The 22852-nt window shown below is 44.3% G+C and overlaps 1 protein-coding gene and 1 long non-coding RNA gene across 3 annotated transcripts in view; one reads left to right on the forward strand and one right to left on the reverse strand.

Moving 5' to 3' along the window:
- Nucleotides 1–22852, reverse strand: part of LOC142853900 (uncharacterized) — a 59202-nt gene that overhangs the window by 19282 nt on the left and 17068 nt on the right. The gene's annotated exons all lie outside the window — the stretch shown is intronic.
- Nucleotides 13375–18100, forward strand: LOC142853898 (3 beta-hydroxysteroid dehydrogenase/Delta 5-->4-isomerase type 1). 2 transcript variants are annotated; one of them, XM_075979048.1, is made up of 3 exons: nucleotides 13375–13519; nucleotides 15217–15381; nucleotides 17289–18100. In XM_075979048.1, exons 1-3 carry the CDS (start codon nucleotides 13375–13377, stop codon nucleotides 18098–18100), a joined length of 1122 nt encoding a protein of 373 aa, XP_075835163.1. The 2 variants fall into 2 exon arrangements, with proteins under 2 accessions (XP_075835163.1, XP_075835165.1); XM_075979050.1 differs by lacking the exon at nucleotides 15217–15381.

Here is a 22852-nt window from a genome sequence, read left to right on the forward strand (position 1 = left end):
CTTACCAGCTGCAAAAACTCTGGCAGGCAGGTCCTGCACCCCCCCTGGGCAGCACAATAGAGACAACCCCATTGGTAGAGGTGTGGCTGAGCCAGCCCCAAGGTTGTGAGCACGGGAGAGCTGTCCCTGTTACTCATCTGTCACATGTCAGGGGAGATTCTTCCCATCAATCTTATCTGTCATGTGATGGCTAGGGAGAAATCACCCTCATCAATACTTATCTGTCATGTGATGGCAAGGGAGAAATCACCCTCGTCAATGCCAGAGGCAGGTGGGAGAGCTGGCCCTGAGGTCGTCCGAGCAGGAGAGTTGTCCTTGTGCCTTTTCAACTGCCACACTCAGGCTCTGCACCTCCCACCCGGAAAGCACAGTGGAGTCAATCAATCCTGAAAACATGTTTTAAGAAAGGAGGAGTAAAACCAAAGATGGAAACAAGAGCCAGGGGGACAATGTGACTACACAGCTACTCCGTTCAAAATATTAGCCTAGCCTTGACCCAGGACCAGAGGAGGCAGCCCTGTTGTTTCTTTAGGGAGCAAAATTTAGACGTGTTCTCCGAGAGCCCCTCTACCCTGATATGTGGGCGGTTACCCATGAAAAGGAGCAGAAGTAACCAAGCCCTGAAGACACCTAAGACACCCTGTCTGCTTAAGCAATGCACACGTCCTCAGACTACCCTGTAGAACTGGAGCTAGGATAATCGTGGGCAGGACCACGTCCTGACCAGGACTGTTTGTTAATTATGCATTGGTATCATCCCCTATCCCAGTCCTTTCTCTACTTAAACACAAATTCCATGTCAGTATCCCAAAGATAAACAGAATCACTGGATCCCATTGTGAACTGAAGTTCCAGGAAAGGAGAAGAGGGGCAGGGGAGGTTGGAAAGGGAACAGGGAGAGAAGCTAACCTTGTGTTAAGGATTCTGAGATCAAATGGCTAAATCTCAAGAGTTACAGAGAGTTAAAACATTACAGACCAGAGTCAAAGTATCATTGGCTATTTTTGGTTCCTCTGAAAATCTGACATTTCTCAAATATGTATGAACTGACATCCTTGTGATTCTATACAAAGAAGAATTTTTGAAAAAGTCATGGGGAAACTTACCACTGTATGACGCTTGATCAACTATGTTCATAGCAGCCTTATTCATAATAGCCAGAACCTGGAAACAACCTAGATGTCCCTCAGCCAAAGAATGGATAAAGAAAACGTGATACATTTACACAATGGAGCCTTACTCTCTTGTTAAATGACATTATGAAATTTGTAGCAGATGGATGGAACTAGAAAATATCATCTTAAGTGAGGTAACCCAGACCCAGAAAGACAAACGTGGTGTGTACTCACTTATAAGTAGACATTAGCCATAAAGTAAAGGAAAGTCATGCTATCATTCACAGACCCAGAGAGGCTAAGTAACAAGGAAGGCTCAAGGGGGGACATATGAATCTCTCTGGAAAGGGGAAACAGAATAGATTTTGTGGGTAGACTTGGAAGGTGGAGATGGGAACAGGAGGGATCAGGTGGGGGTGTGAGCAGTGGGGTGAGTGAGTACTGGGAGAGATGACTGGAACTGGAGGGCATGTGGAGGCAATGGAATCCAAAAGAGTGACCCTAGTGAAGGCTCCTAGGAGTGGGAAATATGGAACTGGTCATCTTCTGTATAACCAAGCAAGCAAGGCTCCTCGCAAGGGACTGAGACAACAACCCAACCACAAAACCTTTGTCCTACAATTTGTCCAACCTGCAAGGTGAGCTGGGGTAATGGTGGTACAGAATGTGTGGGAGTGGCCAACCAATGACTGGTCCAACTTAAGGCCCACCCTGACACTGCCTGAATGGCCAGGAACCAGGAGTAGGACAGTCCGGAGACCCAGGATAGAACCAAGCACAACTAATAAAAAAATCAGTCAATGAAATTGTTCCTAATGATATTCTGCTATACTCATAGATCATCTGTCAGCAGAGGGCTGTCACCCATTGACCCACAGCCAAATACTAGGTGGAGCCATGGGAACCCCACAAAAGAGGGTGAGGAAAGATTGTAAAAGTCAGAGGGGTTGAGAACATAGCCCAAATAATCAACTAACCTGGGTTCATAGGGGCTCACAGAGACTGAAGCAACAAGCCCAGACCCTGTGTGGATCTGAGCTAGGCCCTCTGCATACTCCTCATGGTTGTGTAGCTTGGTCTTCTTGTGAGAATCCCAAAAGCAGAAGTGAGGGGATGTCTCTCTCTTTTGCCTGCACTTAGGACCCTTTGTCTCCTTCTGAGTTGCCTCAGCCAGCCCTGATATGAGGGTTTGTGCCCAGTCTTGTATCTTGTTAGGCCATGTTCAGAGGGCATCTCTGGAAGTGCTACCTTTTGATTTTTTCAAAGGAAAACAGGAATAGATCTGGAGAGAGGGGAGGTGTGGGGAGAGACTGGGAAGAATAGGGGCAAGAGAAACTGTGGTCAGGATGTAATGTATGACAGAAGAATAAAAGTTTAGGAGAGAGAGGGGGAGGGAGGGAGAGAGAGGAGGGAGGAGTCATGTAGAAACCTATCACATTAGAATCTTTCTGAAGCACACACTCAAAGAGGAAGGAGAGAGAAAACTGGTTGAGGTGCAAAGAATAAAGGATTGCAGAATATCCAGCTCTAAATAAAACAAACGTAATGCACTCCCTCCTAAGTTCCAGCGTCTACTGCAGAAGAGGGGTGGAGAGAGTGGGAAAGCCAGATGCTTTGATGACAAGGAAAGAGTCCTTTGCACACAGACGGGCAGCTGCGTGTTTGAAGTCAGTGGTTGTAGCAGCATGCTCATGACCTGCACAAGACCAAATCCCAGGCTGGAAATGGGATGTGGACACAAAAATCACCTCTAGCTGAAGAGCTATTGGCCTCTGTTAATGTTTGAAGATGGAGGAACAATTTTCTCTAAGAGTATAGCTCCCGGTAAGTCTACCATGCTCCAGTGGAAGGCCACACTTTCAAGAATATTTGGGCAGCACATTGGTCTTGATGGATTAAGAAGAAAAGAAAAAAGGAAGAGGAAGAAGGATGAAGGAAAAAGGGAAGAGGAGGGAAGAGGAGGAAGAAAAAAGTTGTTTTTGCTGCTGTTGCTGTTGTTATTGCTGCTGCTGCTGTTGTTGCTCCTGCTCCTGTTGTTGTTGTTGTTGCTGCTGCTATTGTTGTTGCTGTTGCTGTTGTTTTTGTTGTTGTTGTTGCTGCTGCTGCTGCTGCTGTTTGGTGGGATAGAAAGGACGGTAGATCTGAGAAAAATTGTCTAGGGAGCGGGAGCTGACTATGACGACAACATGTCTTGTGAAACTCTCAAAGAACTAATAAAAAACATTTTAAACTATTTAACTCAAACTTTATTTGGGTTATACATGGATATTAAATGCACTCTTTAATAAAAAGTTACCTTACAACTCACACTTAGCAGACTACGAGCTTTCACCAGCCCGAAAGCTAAGAACGCCTTAATTTCTTTGTTCTACAGCTAATAAAATCCCATGTAAATACTTCCATGGCAGAGTATTGGTATTCAGGAAAACTTGAATCTTTATTCCTTGGCCATGATCACTGGTTTATGGTTCTGAAGTCAACTATCTCTTCAAGCTTGCTTTCTATTGCTGGGATGAAACATTATAACAAAAGCAGCTTGAAGAAGGAATGAGTTTATTTGGCTTAGACTTCTATGTCACAGTCACATTGTAGAAGTCAGCGAAGGAACTCCAAGCATGAACCTGGAGGCAGGAACTGAAGGAAGGACCATGGAGGATACTGTTTACTGGCTTACTTTCCATGTCTTACTCAGCTCGCTTTTCGTATGCAACCCAAGACCACCTGTTCAGGTCTGATACTGCCCACAGTGAGCTGGAACCTCTTATTTCAATCATTAAGCAAAATTCCTCATAGGCTTGCCTACAAAGCAATCTGATGGAAGCCTTTTTCAACTGAGGCTTCCCAGATGATTCTAGCATGTGTCAAGTTGACAAAATTAACTATCATGGTATCTTTTATTCCTTTGAGGGTTAAAAAAAACTGTCTTTACAATGACTCTTCATTTTACTTTAAAAGAAAACCATATAGTTCTTGACCCCCTCTTGTAAATGGAGACTGCTCGTTTGTTTCTTGGCAGCTCAAACCCAAATATTCACAGAGAAACTATAGTAATTACATACTGTTTGGTCAATGGCTCAGGCATATTCCTGGCTAACTCTTATATCTTAAATTAACCTATCGCTATTAATCTATGTATTGCCACGAGGTTGTGGCCTACCAATAAAGTTCTGTCCAGTGTCTGCCTCCTTCGGCAGCTATATGGCATCTCCCCAACTTTGCCTATACTCTTTCTATACCCCTCCTCGGATTTCCCACCTGACTTTACTCTGCTAAGTCATTGGCCAAAAGAGCTTTATTAATTAACCAATAAAAACAACACACATAAAGAAAGCCTTCCCAAATCATTGTCTGATCAAAACTGAGCTGTGGCTAGATGATGGGGAAGCTCAGCCAATCACATTTGGCTAGGGTGTGGCTGCCTGGGGACAAGGAAGAAGGACCTGGGGATCCAGGTGCCCTCCCCTTGTTTTTCTCTCTTTCTCATCTGTGCGTGGTGCTCGCAGGACCCCGGTCGTGTGAGTTTCTCCTTTTCCCAATTATTAAATTATATTCCTTGTTTTTGAGCTGGTCTGGTTAATTCTAACTACCGGTCTACCACGCCCGTCAGCTAGAGCCTTAAAGTCTGCTCTTAGCCTGCATCTAAGAGAAGCATGAGAGCTGGACTGGGGGATGATAAGAGTCACAGCCATGGCCCTCTGAACTCTTTTCAGTCACTTCCCCTCTCCCACAGCAAAAGGAAAATTATTTTTTCAGTCAGGGCTAATGATAAAACTCTGACCTTATCAGTGGTGACCAAGTACTCTGCCGCTTTCCCATACTCCAACCTCAGCAGGAACATTTTTGATGGTTTTATAGAGAGAACAGAAATGGGGAGACGTAGCCCCATCAGAAATAAAGAAATATGGTGGTGACTGTACAGCGTAGAAGTTTCCATTATGAGAAAACTTCAGGCCACAGATGAGATAGTTTATCTTGGATACTCAGAATGCTTGAAGACTGGGATCAAATAAGCTCAGTGTTCGCTATAAGTGTAACCACAGACAATTGTTCCCAATAGCTAAAATGAATTCTCAGGTCTCTCAGAGCTATGAATCCAAGCTTTGAAGTCAACAGAAGAGTAAACACTACAAGAGGAGGGGACACACAGAGAGATCAGTTACAACCATCAGCTCAGCATGCCATCTTCATCAATGATTCCTCCAGTTCCTCCCATCCCATTCCCCCAATGCTGACATCAGCAGATGCTCCTCTCTCAGTCCCAGAGGACTGCATGTTCTCATCACCCCTTAGTCCCACATCAACCCAGCCACAGCAACGCCATGCAGAGCCCCAGGGTTATTAAAGGGAAAGAAGTTGATTTATATTCAACTTGTAGAAATTTTAGACCTGGCCTTTTGCTATTACTTCTTGTGTCTCCCCTACCCAAAGCAAAAATGTGCTAGAAGCTAAACTCCAAGCACAACAGTGTTGGGAGATGAGGCCTAATTAAAAGTGATTAGGCTATGAGGTCTCTTCCCCCATAGATGAATTAGTGTCACTATTTTTGGAGTGGGTCCCTTACCAAGGCAGTAGTTTCTTTACGCAAGGTCGAGTCTAGCCTCCTCTTGCTCTCTTCCCACCCTTTTTTGTTATTTCTACTATGCAATGATGCAGTAAGCTAGACCATGCCAAATGCAGCCACTCAATCCTGGGCAGTCAATCAGGCTGCGACACGTTTATATTCATTCTAAATTACCCCATCTCTCATATCCATGTTATAACAGTACACATCATGCTAGGACACCTACAAAGGCACAGACAGAAGCATCTACCATCCACACGTTTACCACTCATTCATTAACATGTGCAACACATACCCATTAAGCTTCTCTATACCATATATTCGGGGTTGCAAAGTTAATGAAGCATGACCATATCCCTGGGGAAGCTTAAGGACGATGTTTGCCAAGTAAACCCAAGGATTCTGAGTAACATCATGAATTAAAGATCAGATGGGTAGCTGAAATTGGTATGTAACTCTCAACCCTGGTCCACAGAACAATTCTCATTAAAACCTCTAGAAATTTTATTTCTTTTTTTTACTAGATTTTCTGGGATTTTCAGACTTCCAAATTAATTAGTTCATATTTTAGATGAAACCTAGGTAAGGTCTCACTCTAAAAGATGTCACTGAACATGACATACCCAAGACCACATCTAGAATAGAATCAATAATTCAACCCAGATCTTTCCTGACTTAATACTCTTAGGATTTTACTCTGAATCCCTCATAGAGAAAAAAGATGAGTGTGATTCTACAGTGATCTCTTTATAATGATAGCTTCTGCTTGTGCTCAACCACCAGATCAATAGTCCATCTTCCCCAAAGACTCCACCTGCATTGGTTTTCTACTGTTGTGTGACAAGCTGTGTCAAGCTCAGCACACAGTTGCTACTACACATCTCTTCGCATCAGACACTGTTGTAAAACTTTTCCAGTGCCTTTGCTCTAGGGCTTCAGACCACAATCAACAGGATACCGTGGGTTGAGACCTTATCTGAAGACTCAAGTGGAGAGAGATCTGTTTCCATGCTCACTTATGTGGTCACTGGAAGACTTAGTTCCTTGAATGTTATTGAATAGGAACCCCCATTCAGTTCCTCATTGGCTGCCAGCTAGAGGCTAACCTCAGTAGCACCCTCCCTGTAGCACCCTCCACAATACAGCATCCCACTTCATCGTAACTAATGCAAGAAAGGTATCCAGCACGCTAGAGGAAAGTGACAATCCTTTCTACCCTCATCATGGAAGTAGCTTTTTTTTCATGTTCACCTCACTATATTCATTAGAAGCAAGTGGCTGAAGTCCAGTCCATGCTCAAATGGAAGGGATTACATAGGGTGTGAATATTAAGAGGTAGAGATACGGGAGCCACTCTAGCAGCTGGCTACCACACAATCACGCTGAAGCACACACTTAAGAACATCCATGTCTTCCCCAGGGAACTAGCAGGCAGAGTCATAGATGGGAGACAGGAACTAGACCCACAGCCTTCCCTTCCCTCATGCCCAATTCCTTCCTAGCAAAGGCAACCAAGCTATACACAGGGAAGTTTAAGAGACATGCCCCTAAGCCTCCCTTTTCACTGACAGGCACAATGCATCCTCCTCTATGCTAACTCCTCTATGCTATCTTCAGACAGAGTTCAAATGTTGATGCTCTACTGACGACCGTCTTAGAGGTAGGAATGAAAATGCTTTTCTTCCACAAATTATTTTTCCCTCAGACAGTAGTTCCAGTCAGCAATTAGAATGGAAGTCTTGAAGTCTTGGAGTATTTTTCTTTTAAAACTCCAAGCTGACTAAATTTGGTCACTGTCAATGTCATGCATGTGTATAGTGCATTCTGTTCACACTAATCTCTCTGCTCTTCCCTCCCTCCTTCCCACCTTTAGTACCCCTCTCTTCCCTGTAAGTCCTTTCCATGGCCAAACCTTTTGTATTTGTTTTGTGAGTCTGGTTTAACCAGTGCTGTCTGTGTGGCAATGGGTTTGGAGCTATACCCATGGGAGCCTGGTGAAGTCACCATTTGGTCCACAATTAAAGGCCATGACTGCCTACTCCACAGAATCTATCAAGTGACAAACAGCTAATTATGAAGCCAGTACTTTTTATTATTTTTGTTGCACTTCTTTCTTCTCTTTACTCATAATTGTTAGTGCACAGATTTAAAAAAAATACACTATTATGGGGGCTGGAGAGATGGTTCAGCTGCTAAGAGCATGCATTCCTCTTTCAGAGGGCCCAAATTTTGTTCCCAGCACCCATATGTCTGATGACTCTCAACTCCCTGTAACACAAGCTCCAGGGAATCAGACTTCGTCTTCTGGGTTCTTCAAATGCCTGAACTCACATACACATAGCCAAGTACAGATGCTCCTAATAAAAAATAGAATAAAATCTTCTCATAAGAGAAGGAAGACATTCTAGAGTTCTTGATTATTCACCCACCTTCCTATTGACACAAGTTGGAAAAACTTTCATTGAAAAAAAAATGCCTTTATAAGATTTGGCTTTAAGCAAGCCTGTTGAGCATTTTCTTAACTAGTAATTGACATGGGAGGACCCAGATCATCAGACCGCTTTCTTATAAAACCCAGAACTACCAGCCCTTCAATCAGTACCTTCTCCTGGGCTCTCTTCAGGGACTCCCGTCCTGCCACATGGTGTCATACATCACCTGTTCTCCATAAATCCTTCATGCCTTTAAAACCAGTACCATCTAAGTGACTCTTAACACTTAGCTGCCAGCAAAAGATACTCTAGGCCACCCTTAGGACACAGCTTCTGTGTGCTCCTACAAGTGTTTACCTCAACCATGCATGTCTCTTCTTAACCACTGATAATTTCTCAGTTCCAGATGCCCATTGTCAATTAGCCAAGCAAAGCAAAGGTTTCACTTTTGTGGTTCTGGTCTCTTGCTAATCTCAGACAATTCTTCAGCCCCAGCTAACCAGAGCCACAGATTATCAAATTTCCCACTGGGATTTCGTAAGCCAGCCTTCCCTATCTGTGTTTCTCTCAACACTCTTATCTTTCAGGCTCCAACAGAACGACTCATCACACTTGGAACACGCAATAGCTTTTGCAGCCCAAAGTTTCAAAGTCCTTCCACCATCCTCCCCAAAACATGGTCAAGTCTGTCACAGCAATATTCCACTATACTGATACCAATTTCTGTCTTACTCAGGGTTTCTATTGCAGTGATAAAACACCATGGCTAGAAGCAAACTGGGGAGGAAAGGGTCAATTTGGCTTATACTTCTTCAGCATTGTTCATAATCTGAAGGACGTTAGAGAAGGAATTAAATAGGGCAGGAACCTGGAGGCAAGAGCTGACGCAGAGGCCACGGAGGAGTGCTGCTCACAGGCTTGTTCCTCATGATTTGTTCAAACTGCTTTCTTATAAAACCCAGAACTACCAGCCCAGGGGTGACCCACTCACAATGAACTGGGTCCTCTCAGGTCAATTACTAATTAAGAAAATGCCCAACAGGCTTGCTTAAAGCCAAATCTTATAAAGGCATTATTATTCAATCAAAGTTTCTTCCTGTCAGATGACTATAACTTATGTCAAGTTGTCTTATAAACTAGCCAGCACAACATCCCAAACATCCAAGACTTGCAGAACAACCTTTCATGGAAGTTGTTGCTGTCAAATTACTAATGAACATGCTGTTCCCAAAGCCAACATTCCCTTTGTGTTGAATTCATTTTGGCCACCTACAATACTAGGAGCTAGGTACTGGTTAAAAGAATAGCTCAGATTTAAAAGCTTCATGATAAGAACAAAACTTTGACACTTTGGCCTTCAAAAGTTTTTTTTTTAAACCGAGATCTTCAACATACAAATTGTTAAATCAGATTTTTGTGCATTTGTTCATTTCCTTCATTTTTTTTATCTGCTCCTCCTACCCAGATAAATTTGTTGTTGGTTTCCAAGTGGATTTCACCCCAACTTCTTGAGGACATTGCTCTAATAATGAGCTTGACATTACCTAAACCAACAGCCAATTCTGTCTTCTTGAATTAGACACCTTAATGACACCCAGCACACTCCTCTTAGAGACACTCTTCCTTTCCCTAAAATTTACTTTATTTTATGTATGTATATTATGTGCATGTGCTGCTACATGTATGCAGATATACATGGAGGCTAGAATAGAGAACAGAAAACCCTAGAACGGGGTCACAGGACACAGTGACCCACCTAACATGGGTGTTACAAACCAAACTCAAGTCCTCCAGAAGATCACTGTACACACAGAAACACTGAGCCATCTCTCTGGCTGAAAGCACTCTTTTTTGTCTTGACTTCCATGGTGTTGTGTCATCTTCATTGTCCCCCACCTCCCACCTCCTATTCAGTCTCCTTGACTGGCTCTTGTGCCTCTGATCAGGCTCTGAATCTTGTTATGTCTGTCCAGGATTCTATCTTGAGATTTAACACTTTTATCAATGCCTATTTTTAGACTATTCCATTTAGTCCTATAGCTTAAAAACCTGTCCTAGATTGCTCCTTTCCAAATTTGCCTCTCTAGAGCATTAGAAGACAGGGACACAATCATTCAAAACCGATGGAGAAGAGGGAAAATTTTTCCACAAGTCTCAAGAACTCCAGATACTGAGTGCTACTTTTCCCCATATCTTCCCTGTGGACACCTAATACATGCAGCCCGGACTACCTAGCAGTACCAGCCGAAGTGTTCCTCTGTTAGTAAAACTTCTCTGGTTGTGCTTTCTTCATACAAAATGTAACAAAGAAGGGTAGTGCTCCAACCCTGGAATGCAGTAGGAGCTCAGAAGGCAGTACTGCTGAGAGTAACAGGTACCGTATGTAGAAGACCAGCTCAAGAGGTTTCCGAGGGGAGAAGTAGCTTAGATCTCCCAGCCTCTGACTCTGCTACAGAAATAATTAAAACTACAGAATTATTTCCCTAGTCTTAGGGCAACGGAGGAGTCTTTAAGGTACGCTATGACGTTAGCTATAGCTGGCAAAGGTGCAATTCACCTAGAGGGGTGCTAAGAAAGCCTGAAGAGGTCATCAGAAGAAAGTCCCTTAACTAACAGCTGCATGATACACAGGATCATCCTTCCCTGAGCAAGTGTGTCTGAAGCTCAGGGATTCAGGACCCAGGACAGAAGAGAAAAATATCGACAAAATGGCAAGAAGGTGGGTCCAAAGTAGAACGTGAAACTCTTCAAATAAAAGTTATCTCCAACCATTTCAGAAAATACATCCTTTAAAAAAAAACCTCAATAAGCATCAAAGAGTCAAAAAACACTCAGCAATCATGTTATGGTTACATGACTACTGAATTAAGAACCAATAGCATAAAGCTAAGAAAGCTCCTCACTTCCACAGCATAAGAAACACACTTGTAAACAATATCTGAGTGAAAGAAAGGACTACTTGGGACAGTAGGAAACAGATTCACTGAGTGCGGATTACAGTTGAAGAAGGTTTTAATCAGCTAAGGTATTACCGTAAGATGTCAGAAAAAAAGAAGAGAGAAAGTCCAAATTAAATCACCAGATGCAAATAATAAAAACAAAAGAAACAAATGAAACAAGGAAATAGACAAACTGGAGAAAAATCAAGTTTTCTTTTTTGCACTCTACGAACAAAGCTTCATTTTAGTTTTGTTTGTATATTTCAACATATATCAAAAATCAAAAGTAGCTTAGAAAAAAACTGTCAGGATATGGGAATATAATGAGAAGTTCATGGTCAAAATCAGATGGTCATCATCTCTGCAGTAGACTGGGTAGAGACAGTCTGCTCTGTAAAAAGGCAGGGAGGAGTTTTCTGGGGTAGTGGACATGTTCTCTCTCTCTCTCTCTCTCTCTCTCTCTCTCTCTCTCTCTCTCTCTCTCTCTCTGTGTGTGTGTGTGTGTGTGTGTGTGTGTGTGTGTGTGTGTGTGTATGTATGTGCATGTGTGTGGGGGAGGCGTATCCATGTGAAGACTGACCGACCTGAACAGCCTACTCTCTGGCCATTTTGCCGTGAGTTCACACCCACCAGTTCCAAAGGTAGAGAAAAAAGCCATGTCCTAAGTAGCACATGCAGGGTGCTGGAGTACTCTGAGCTGCGGGCTTCAGAAGTACCCCCACTACCTTCACTTCAAACTAGTACAAGCCCCCATGAGGAGAGCCACTGTGGCATAAGCGTACAATCTCTCTTGTGATCACAGCCACTTAAGAAAGTGGCTGCTGTTAACTCACCTCCTTCAATGAGAGCCCAAAGGTCTTGAGACGGAGATTTTGGAATCTATGTGCGTTACTTAATGAGTAAAAGTGCTACCATTGCAAGTTTCTAACGTTTGCAAGCAAGGATGGGCATTCCTTGTTGTACTCAAAGCTAGAGACAAAAGAATCTGCCACGGTTGGCATTCTTTTCAGACGTGCTTACTTCACGGAACAAACTCCACCATTCCATCTGGAGGTTTATCTATTTATTCTAGTTTAAGTTCACACCCTGAACTCCAGTCCATTGTGTGAACCATTGGCTTTTTTGTTGACGGAAAACCCATTATCTGTACTGGGAATTGGTCTACAAGTTAAAAAGTAATCCCCTTGATTCCCAGAATTCTTGAAACACAGGCACAGAACATTCCCACTGCTTTAAGTGAACTTATTATCTGTATTTTCTTGGATTTTTTCCCTCACTGTTTAAAGATTCCAAGATCCAACTCCAAGTTTACACAACCCTTGAAGCTGTCCTACCATGGTTCTGACCTACCGCGGTCATACTCAGACACTCCTTCGGGGCTGTCCGCAATTACCATTTCCTACAGTCTGAAGTGAGAAGTCTCTGTGTTTGTCCTTTCTAATAAAGTTTGTTAACTTGTAGCTATTTGTATGACTTAATAAAGTCATACAAATTATTCTAAGAAATAAATACTCTTAATAAAGAATATTAAAATAGTCTCAATAAATGCTTACTGGGATACCTTGTAGGTATTCATGAAACAAATTCAAATTCTGGTTTAAAAAACTTTCATATAATGATCCTGAGATGCCACCTAGTAATTGGTTGTATCTAGTCTAATTATTTTTGTTTGGTTCTTTTTGGTTTTGTTAGAGACAGGGTTATCCAGCAGGAACTCCTTCTGTGAATTAGCCTGGCCATGAATTCACAGAGATCCACCTGACTCTACCTCCAAAGTGCTGGAATTAAAGACATGCACCACCGTTCACCTCATTTTTTCTAAAATTCTTTAGTATTTTATGTCTATTGGTCCTTTGTATGTCGTCAATATTCCTGTAAGACGTGCGCGCATATCCAAGCAAAATAAAGTCTTTATCACAATATAGCCTTGAAGCAGGCTTTTCTTCCAGGGTCAAGCATAAAGGCCATAACATTTATCAGTCTCCAGCGGAGGAGGAAACCACAGAGAAAGACAGATAATGATCTCAAAGTGGGCAAGAGTCAAGGTAAGATGAATCAAGAGATCAGAGCATAAAACGCGGGTCCTGTGGGCTGAGACAACCAGCAGCCTAATTTTCCGCTCACTTATTAGCAGTATAGAAGGTTGGGGCACCACATTTACCGTAGTCCCTCAGTGCTGGTGAGGACATTGAGTGTCTGCAAAAATCGGATAGAGTGAATCTGAGGAACTACTGGAAAATGGGTTTCATCGCACCTCTCTTTCCAGCCCTTTCTAGGGTCTCCTACATCGCGCCTGCTCCCTCTGCGGTCTGCTTCCTGTGCTGACCATGCCCGGGTGGAGCTGCCTGGTGACGGGAGCAGGAGGGTTTCTGGGCCAGAGGGTCGTCCGCATGTTGACTCAGGAGGAGGAGCTGCAGGAGATCAGGGCCCTGGACAAAGTCTTCAGACCAGAAACCAGGGAGGAATTCGCCAGTAAGTAAACCAGAGGCTCTGTTTGTGTGACAGCAGTGAATGCTGACTGGGCATTGAGAGGGCTTGGTGTTTAGCAAATATGGAGCACTTGGAGCCCAATGCTTCTCCCGTGCTCACGCTCATCAGGAAGACTCACAACGACACAGCATAAAATACACCATGCAACAAGGCCGACATCTGGCTTGTCCCAGATCTACACAAGGTGGTTATGGGGGCAACTGATGGACCTCCAGGCCTCTGGCCTTCTTCTCGTTTGGAAATCTCACATCTGTTCTCTCTTTTTTAAAGTGCATTATAGCTTTGTAGATTTGTGCTACCGCAGATTTGCCTACGGCTCCACAGCATAAGCAATGTCATGAGGTTGGAGACCTTATAAATAGATTACTGCCTTCCTACTGGTCTTGGCTGTTCCTTTTCTCATTTTGTTTTACAGAGAAAAGCCATTTAGCTTTCTCCCATTGAATTGGAAGTGTGTGTGTGTGTGTGTGTGTGTGTGTGTGTGTGTGTGTGTGTGGAATCTGCGAGTGAAGGAGAGACAGAGACAGCAGAGAGTGAGAGACTACGGCAGAGAAAACACACACAGAGCAGTACAAAGGACAGAATCAGAACCTGGGTAGGGCCACCAAGGTCATAGGTGCCCCCCTGAATTCCTCTGCTCCTCTCCGCCCTTCATCTTGACAAAGAAAATGCCTGCAGACTTTGCCAGAGGAGCAGCTCTTAATTCTTTGCTGTTATCACGGTCCCTGGCGCAAGGCCAAGGTCTGGTTTGGAAGTGTAGCAAGATAACCCTGCAGGGAAGTAGAGGCTCAGTGTCAGGGATGGGTGTAGGTTGCCCACGTCCCGTTGCTCATAATTCAGCTGATGGCATGATGGCCAGTGTCATCCTGTGGGTGTTAGAGAAGCTGGCAGATACTGCCTGACCCGCTGCCCTGGCTTCCTGTCTGCAATGCAGGTCTCTTAGGGGGTGACTTGTGTGCAGTGCACACGTCTGACATCTGCCATATGCTGACAGTCATTCAATCACACCCATCATTGGAGCCCATTCTGAGTTCTGTCTTTGCCCCTCAAGTTTCCCCTTGTAATTGAGCTGAATCTCCTTTTGGACTCAGCACAGACTCAGAAAGCATTGAGTCCTATCAGGGTGGGCCTGAATTTTCCATCTTTGTGCCTCCCTCTTCTGGGTCCTCCTCACTGGAGCTCTGGAGGACACAGTCTGAGTAACCTATTCCGGGTCCGGGTCTTCATGCCTGGATATTCACAACCTGAGACCGCTGTTACAGCTTCCCACACAGGACTCTGCCTCTGCGTCTTCCTCAGTCCAAATCTACAAGTGATTCCCCTTCTCTGTCAATCAAATCCTACTTCTCCCTTTTTACGTTTGACTACCACCACTTCTCCTATCGGTTTAATGAGTTTATGAGTTTCCATAACTCTGTTTTCATGTGCAAAGCACAAATGACATCTTCCTGCTCGGATTCATTTCCACAAAAGGATGGGGGTGGAAACGATGCTCCCTCCTTCCCTCCAAATGCTGCATTCTGACTGCTGTGCATCTATTGTTCCTTCAGTAGAAAGGCCTCCTCCCCAGGATCCCCTCACTCTGGCTGCCCTTGAAGGCCTGGGCAACTGACACTGTGTCAGGAAACTTCCATTCAGGAGCAGGAGGGTTTCCCAATGAGCTGCTTTGTGTTTCTCAGAGCTGCAGACAGAAGCCAAGGTGACCATGTTGGAGGGAGACATTCTGGATGTCCAGTGCCTGCGGAGAGCCTGCCAGGGCATCTCTGTTGTCATCCATACTGCGGCCGTCATTGACGTCTCGGGTGCCATTCCCAGACAGACCATCATGGATATCAATCTGAAAGGTACAGTACCTCAGGAAGATGCGGAGTGAGTGGGAAAATGAAAACAGAAAAACAAGTTTGCCCGGGGGGGGGGGGGGGGGGGGAAGCGGGACCCTTACTTTGCTATCCTTGCTCACTTCTTTCAGAGAGCAGAGCCCATAGCTGCTAGTCTCGGTATTTTTTCCACTTTTTGTTTTATTTTTATTTTGTGTTTGCATGCAGGTCTGAGCACCATTTGCATGGGTGGGCTGCCCATGGGGTAAGAAAAGAGCATCAGATACCCTAGAATTGGTGTTATGGAGGTTGTGAGTGGCCATGTGGGTACGAGGAATTGAACTCAGATCCCCTGAAAGAGCAATCAGTGCTCTTAAGTGATTTGCCATCCAGCTGAACCCTAGTCCCTACAGTTTCGGTGAGGAAAACAGGCTGAAAGGAGCACAGTCAAGACCCCAGAGACAGTAAGAGACTGAAGATTTAAAGTCACACTTCTGTCCTTTCAACTGCCAGAAAAGCAGCTCTCCTCCTCCAAGCCAGCACACTGGACTCCAAGTCCAAATTCTTTTCCATCTGGCCCCCTTGTAGGTCAGATCCAGACCTAACAGGTGTTAGACAGCCCAGCATGTGTTATTTTAGTTCTGGGAGAGCCGCCCTGTCCACCTGAAGGAAGGTGTTCCCTGCACAGACTATAGGAAAGCTTCTCCACAGATGTTGGCAAGGAAGAATGACCCAGCACGCCCCTGGCCACTTTGTTTACTTAGGAGCCATTATTTTCTGTGTCTTTAGCACTAGTTTCTCAGGCCACTGTGGATCTCCTCTGGAGGACATGGGTAATTCTGCCTACTCGGTGGGCCTTTCTACATCATGGCTTTAAAATTTAAGTTAGGGTGAAACAGGAAAGTTTGCATAAGATTTCTCTGAACTGTTCTCACTCTGAGCTCCGAGGACCAATTTCTCTATGACCATTACACCCTCTGCAAAGTCCCCCTGTGTGTTCCTTATGCTGATTTTTCATTTGGTCGCTCCAATACTCCTTTACAAAAGAAAATAATGGATTTAGAATTTCCAGGAACATCTAAAAAAAAGCGTTTCCAGTTTAGAATCGACCTCCATGTCCCTGACATGACACACACATATGTGTAAGAAGGTGTCAAAAGCCTCTAGTGTTCCTCAACCATCTCTCACCTATAACAATTACCTTTTGCGTTTCCCAGCAGGAATGTGAAATAACGGGGCTAGTGATTAAAGCATTATTTTACTAAATCATTGTCACAGATGGGAAAAATATTTCACAATGAATGCTATCTACCACCCCTTCAAAAATTTAATCATCAAAGTCCAAATTTAATTAGGAAATATATTTAACTTAAGATAATGAAGTGATTTCTCCAGGAAGTCAAGTTGCAGAGGGACTTATTAATAAATGGGTAAATGGTAATAGTAATAATATCTCCTTGCCCAGGACATTCCTTCCTCACGGGATGGTGTCCTTGTCTCTCCTCCAGGATCTGCAGGTCTGCACTATGTCTATAGTATTCTGCCATTACAGGAACGACCAGCAGTAGATACACATTCTTTTTCAGTTCTCCAGCAGGCTCAAGAGAAAACAATGAAATGATACAAGCAACAAATTCTCATTCTTAAAGCTATGTTGCCAAAGTACAGAGTAGAAAGCCTTTCTTCTTCACCAGAATCAAAGTTGGCAGGCAGAGAAAGACAGAGATCTGTAAAGGCTGGAAGGCTAGAAACCAGGATGAGCAGATAGCACATGTCACCATTTTCCTTTTTTTATTGCTCGTGAGCCCAGGCCCCTGCTATCCAGGAACAGCAAGGAATGCAGCAGGGAGCTGGGATTAGGGTGGAAAGGAACAGGAATCATGTGGACTCCTTGGTTGATTTTGTGACCCTGACAATGTGTTGTCTGTGCTTAGGTACCCAGAACCTGTTGGAGGCCTGTGTTCGGGCTAGTGTGCCAGCCTTCATCTACACCAGCTCGGTTGATGTTGCAGGGCCCAACTCCTACAAGGAGATCGTCCTGAATGGCCATGAGCAAGAACAACGTGAAAATAAATGGTCTGATCCATACCCATACAGCAAAAAGATGGCTGAGAAGGCAGTGCTGGCAGCCAATGGGCGCACCCTGAAAGATGGTGGCACTTTGCATACTTGTGCCTTAAGGCCTATGTACATCTATGGGGAGAAAAGTCCATTTCTTTCTATCCCAATGATCAGGGCTCTCAAAAATAGTGGTACTCTGGATGTTTGGGGCAAATTCTCCATAGCCAACCCAGTATACGTAGGCAATGTGGCCTGGGCACACGTTCTGGCTGCCAGGGGCCTACGAGACCCCAAGAAGTCACCAAACATCCAAGGACAGTTCTACTATATCTCAGATGACACTCCTCACCAAAGCTATGATGATTTAAATTACAATCTGAGCAAGAAATGGGGTTTCCACCATGATTCTAGCTGGAGCCCTCCCCTGCCCCTGCTGTACTGGCTTGCCTTCCTGCTGGAAGTGGTGAGCTTCCTGCTGCATCCAATCTACAACTACCAGCCTCCCTTAAATCGTCACAAAATCACACTGTCAAATAGTGTGTTCACCTTCTCCTACAAGAAAGCTCAGCGAGATCTGGGCTATGAGCCGCCTGTCAGCTGGGAGGAAGCCAGGGAGAAAACTTCAGAGTGGATCGGGTCACTAGTGGAACAGCACAAGGGGACACTGAACACAAAGACTCAGTGATGTGACAATGGCAGGGACATGGCCCTGGGTGCCTTCAGGAAATATTTGTCAGGTCCTCCAGAAGGGACAAAGGTACAACACAGGTCCTATTGCCTCCTTTGACATAGAGATCAACATAGTGTCTTTCTCAAGTCACCAGAAGCTTTGCCAGTCACTGTCCCAGCCCCAGACTTTCTCCCTTTAGCACCTACCCTGTGACATGGGAGCTGCTGTGCCTCAGCTGTTGTGACTAAAGGCTTTGACACTTGCAATTTCCTGTCATCTAGATCTCAGTATTGGTTTCTTTCCACTCTTAAGTTTTGTGTCACATCCTGCCTTTGAGAAAACCCCATGAAGCTCAACTGAAATAGCAATAAATATTGCAATGTCTTACATGAAGACAGCATCTTTCTGTTATTGGACATTGTTATGATTTCCCTTCCATAGCCAGGCTCGGCCCATCCAGATCACAAATGGAACCTAGAACTGGCGTTTACTCACAGGAAGTACAAGTTTGAGATTGGGCTACATGACTGGCACATATTACCTCAATTCACACTTCCCAGACAGGAAGCATGTATTCCCATTCCCACGTCATATATGAGGGATCTTTCTCTCCATCCCCCTGATGGGATGATGGAAAGTTCACTTCACCAGAGAGACTGACGTGAAATGTCTCATCTTCCCACTAAACCTTGCAGCCCGTACTTGCTTTCTATAGGGACAGCATCCCTGAGGAGTGGGATGACTCCTCTTTGGAAGAGCTCCAACTCTCTAGGCCTCCTTTCTGCCTACCTAGACTGATACACAAGACTCCCCAGAACCTTGAAGTACCTTAAAAACTGTGTACTCCTTAATAAATGGCCCCGGAGAGAGAGGGGCAGGAGAGGGAGAAGCCCTCTCAGCCACTGCCTCCAATGTCAAGGTCCTGGAAGCTTGTAGAACACACCTGGATATATTTGTGACAGCTATTTTAATCATTAATTACGCCATATTCTACCTTCAAACTTACACACTAAAGACAAACCTAGTTCCTGGAAGGTTAAAAGGAACAGAACAGATTCAATCAAACATGCGTTCCTTCTCAACTTAGAATCTCAAAGATATTATCCCAACTCCAGATTTGATTCACTCCTGTCATCTTGCATGTCTCCATCACCCCATCCACAGGAACTCCTCTGACATTATGCCTTTGTCTTTACTTCCATTTCTCCCCTTAACCCTTCCCATATTCTCCGAGGAGAGGAAGCCAGTCAGGAAATGAGTAGTAACCTAAATGCGAACACAACTATTAACTAATAGTTAACCAACAGTTGTCAGCTACTTTAGGTAGAGGTAAATACTCCTGAACATAAGCCTTTGAAACACAAGTAAAACACAAGAAGGGGCAGCAAAGATACAGGAAAATGGCAGCTGTCCCAGCCTGTGAGCTCCCTTCCTTTTTCTCCTGGATTATGCAGTCTGTGGTCATGGAATAAGAGAAACACAGGGCAGAGCTCCCCCACAGGTTTAAGTGTGGTGTGCATATGACTGAAGGAACGGAACTGAGTAGAAGGTGTCTGGGAAAGCTTCGGGAAATAGGTAGGACTTGGAAAGGTGAATCAGGTGGATCCTTGCGGGGTGGACAGCCCAAGAGATGGTGCAGAAGAGGAATGGGGCGAGTGTAGAACCCCAAAGTGAGTAAAGACACTGGACTCCACTTAAGCAGGGTTTGTTGAGAGATAGTGGATGTCATGGGTGCTGGTCAGAGTCGGGCACTAAATAAGGATGGCTTCTGGGGACCCAGCAGAGTGTCCAGTAGATGGTCTGTTTAAGAGATCATCTCCAGGAGTGTGGTAGAATATCAAAGGTTTGATTTTGATCTCCAAATACTGGAGTGTGAGCTTTGGGAAGCTCAAGGAAGAGGGTGGGTGTGGAACCATCTTTCTTGGCAAGATAGTGACGTATCTGTTCTTTTGTGTTGCTTTGACACAAGAATACATTTTATCACATTTTAACCTACTACGTGTTTTCAGTTAACTGAAGATCCTTTTTAAAAAGTCAGTTGGGGGGCAATGTGAAGTATATAAACTAAGAAAGCCCGTCTGTGGGCTGATCACTTAGCTCTGGCCTCCAGTTGCATCTCTGCTCCTAATTCATGGTATAGTTTGGAGACAAAACATGAGATCTGGTCTTGGCTGTAGACAGGAAGGTGTATAATGCTTGAGAAAGATCATGTCTGAGGGCAATACCCTGTCGGGACAAAGACTTAAAAACCCTTGTAGATGGGTGGGATTTCACCATTGTAAAATAAAAAATAATCCAGGTATGCTGTGGGATGGCCTTTTTGTATGCTGTGAATATGTGTTGCTCTCATCAGTTGATAAATAAAGCTGTTTTGGCCCGTGGTAAGGCAGGATAGAGCCAGTTGGAAAATCCAAGCAGAGATACAAGAGAAGGGCAGAGCCTGGGAGATGCCAATCATCCACCAAGGAAGCAAGACAGGTAGAAAATGAGGCAACAAGCCACAAACCAGGTGACAAAGCATAGATAAAAAAATATGGATTAATTCAAATGTAAGAGCCAGCTAATAATAAGCCTAAGCCATCAGTCAAGCATTTATAAATAATGGTAAGTCTCTGACTGATTATTCAGGAACTGGGGCAGGAGAGAAACCTCACATTACACAGTTAGATGCATTGGAGCCTACAAAGGCTCATGTGAGAAGTGCTGAGGCAGCAATGAAAACAAGTCTGAAGCTGGGTGGTGGTGTCGCATGCCTTTAATCCTAGCACTTAGGAGGCAGAGGCAGGTGGATCTTTGTGAGTTTAAGTCCAGTGTGGTCTACAAGAGCTAGTTCCAGGACAGGCTCCAAAGCCACAGAAAAACTCTGTCTCGAAAAACCAAGAAAGAAAGACAGAAAGGAAGAGAGGGAGGGAGGGAGGGAGGGTGGGTGGGAAGGAGGGAGGGAGGAAGGAAGGAAGATTTCAGCTACAGAATTGGATGAGAACCCTGTAATGGCATAAGGAACACAGATGTTTGATCAAATTGGTGCTCCAAAATGTACCAGTTAAATCCATGTAAATCCTGAGAAAGCTTAAAAAGTAAATTCAATCACAAAAGAACAGAGCTAGGCAGGGAAACTAAACTGAATGCTGGGAGAAAGGAGTCAGGAGAAGCCCTGGAGCCTCCACCAGAGACAGACACACTGGAACCTTGCAGGTAGGCCACGAGCCTCATGGCAAAAATATAAAATAATAGAAATGGGTTAATTTAATATGTAAGAGTTTGCTAGGAATATGCTATAGTGATTGGCCAAGCAGTGATTTAATTAATGTAGTTTCTGTGTGGTTACTTAAGGAGTCTGGGTGGCCAGGAAATGAACAGGTGCCCTCCAACTACAGATGTTAATATAAAAATGCTAAGAAGAAAGAAAAAGGTCACTATGTAACAATTAATGTAAAGTTGTAAACTGATAATCACATGATGCCAAAGCACACAGACTTACAAAACAAAAGCAGTGAGCAGACCTAAATGGATTTGCTCATTTCTTTGAAGTGTTGCAGTCTGTTGCTAAGTCATCTGTAATTGTATACTGTATTTCTATAGAGTTATTTATAGTATCTCCTTTGGCATATTCAAGCACAGCATAATTTGGTGGAAAACGTCCTGATAATAAATAACCCAACCCGTGTGTACAATAAAGCTTGAGACATGACTGCACCAAAACTCTTTGTGAAGTGCATATGACATCCACCATAAAGATGGGTTCTATAGATTGACTACATGTGACATCTTCCATAAAGGTGAGTTCTGTAGATTGAGAAGCTCTTGATAAGGGTCTGGGGGAGGATTTGGTGTGGTCTCAGCCACAAAGAGAGTGCAAAGGTCACCAGGTTATTAACCATATCTTTTCCCAACCTTCAGGTAGAAAACAGATCATATATCTTTTCCTTTGAAGAGGCAAGCTTGTGTGTTTGACATTCATAGTTACCCTAGTGCTCATTTGTGAGCACAAGGACCTCCGTGTCTCCCCCATTTGTGAGCCGCCATGTGTATTCTGGGAGTCTAACCTGGGTCCTACATCAGAGCAATAAGTGCTCTTAACTGCTGAGTCATTATTCCAGCAGTTTTAATTTCCCTTGTTTTAATGTACTGGGACAATAACTAAGGTAACCCTAAAGTCAAAGAGATAAAAGCAGTTCTGAGATAGAATGTTGCCTTTCAGTGCCTCATGAATCCAAATCGGAAGAAATGCTTAATCAAAAACAATTTCTAAGCTTTGGCCACATAACATCTCCCAGCTCAGCCTGTTCAGGTGCTGGGACGGAATCCGAAGAGGGAGGGCAACCAGGAGGGCAGTAGTTCCTTTGTCTCAATAGCCTGCCTGAGCAAGCAAGGTAGGCCCTTTATGTATGAGCTACCCAAGCAGCACGGAGATCAGATCTAGGCACCAGGAGAGCCATCATTGGGGTGAGTGAGTTTCTGACCCACAGCAGCAGCCTGGGACAGGGAACTCAGACGTTCCTCATCCCTCCTACACTTCCCGGTCTTTCTGCAGAGGCTATACTGCCCTATACCTCCTCTTTCTTCCTATCCCACCCAGTTTGCATCCAGAATCCTCCCCCCTTCTGCGTCCCTCCCCTCTTTGGCCACATAACATCTCCCAGCTCAGCCTGTTCAGGTGCTGGGACCGAATCTGAAGCGGGAGGGCAACCAGGAGGGCAGTAGTTCCTTTGTCTTAATAGCCTGCCTGCAGCAAGCAAGGTAAGCCCTTTATGTATGAGCTACCCA

This window comes from Microtus pennsylvanicus, chromosome 7 (genome assembly GCF_037038515.1).
Source record: "Microtus pennsylvanicus isolate mMicPen1 chromosome 7, mMicPen1.hap1, whole genome shotgun sequence".
NCBI lineage: Eukaryota > Metazoa > Chordata > Mammalia > Rodentia > Cricetidae > Microtus > Microtus pennsylvanicus.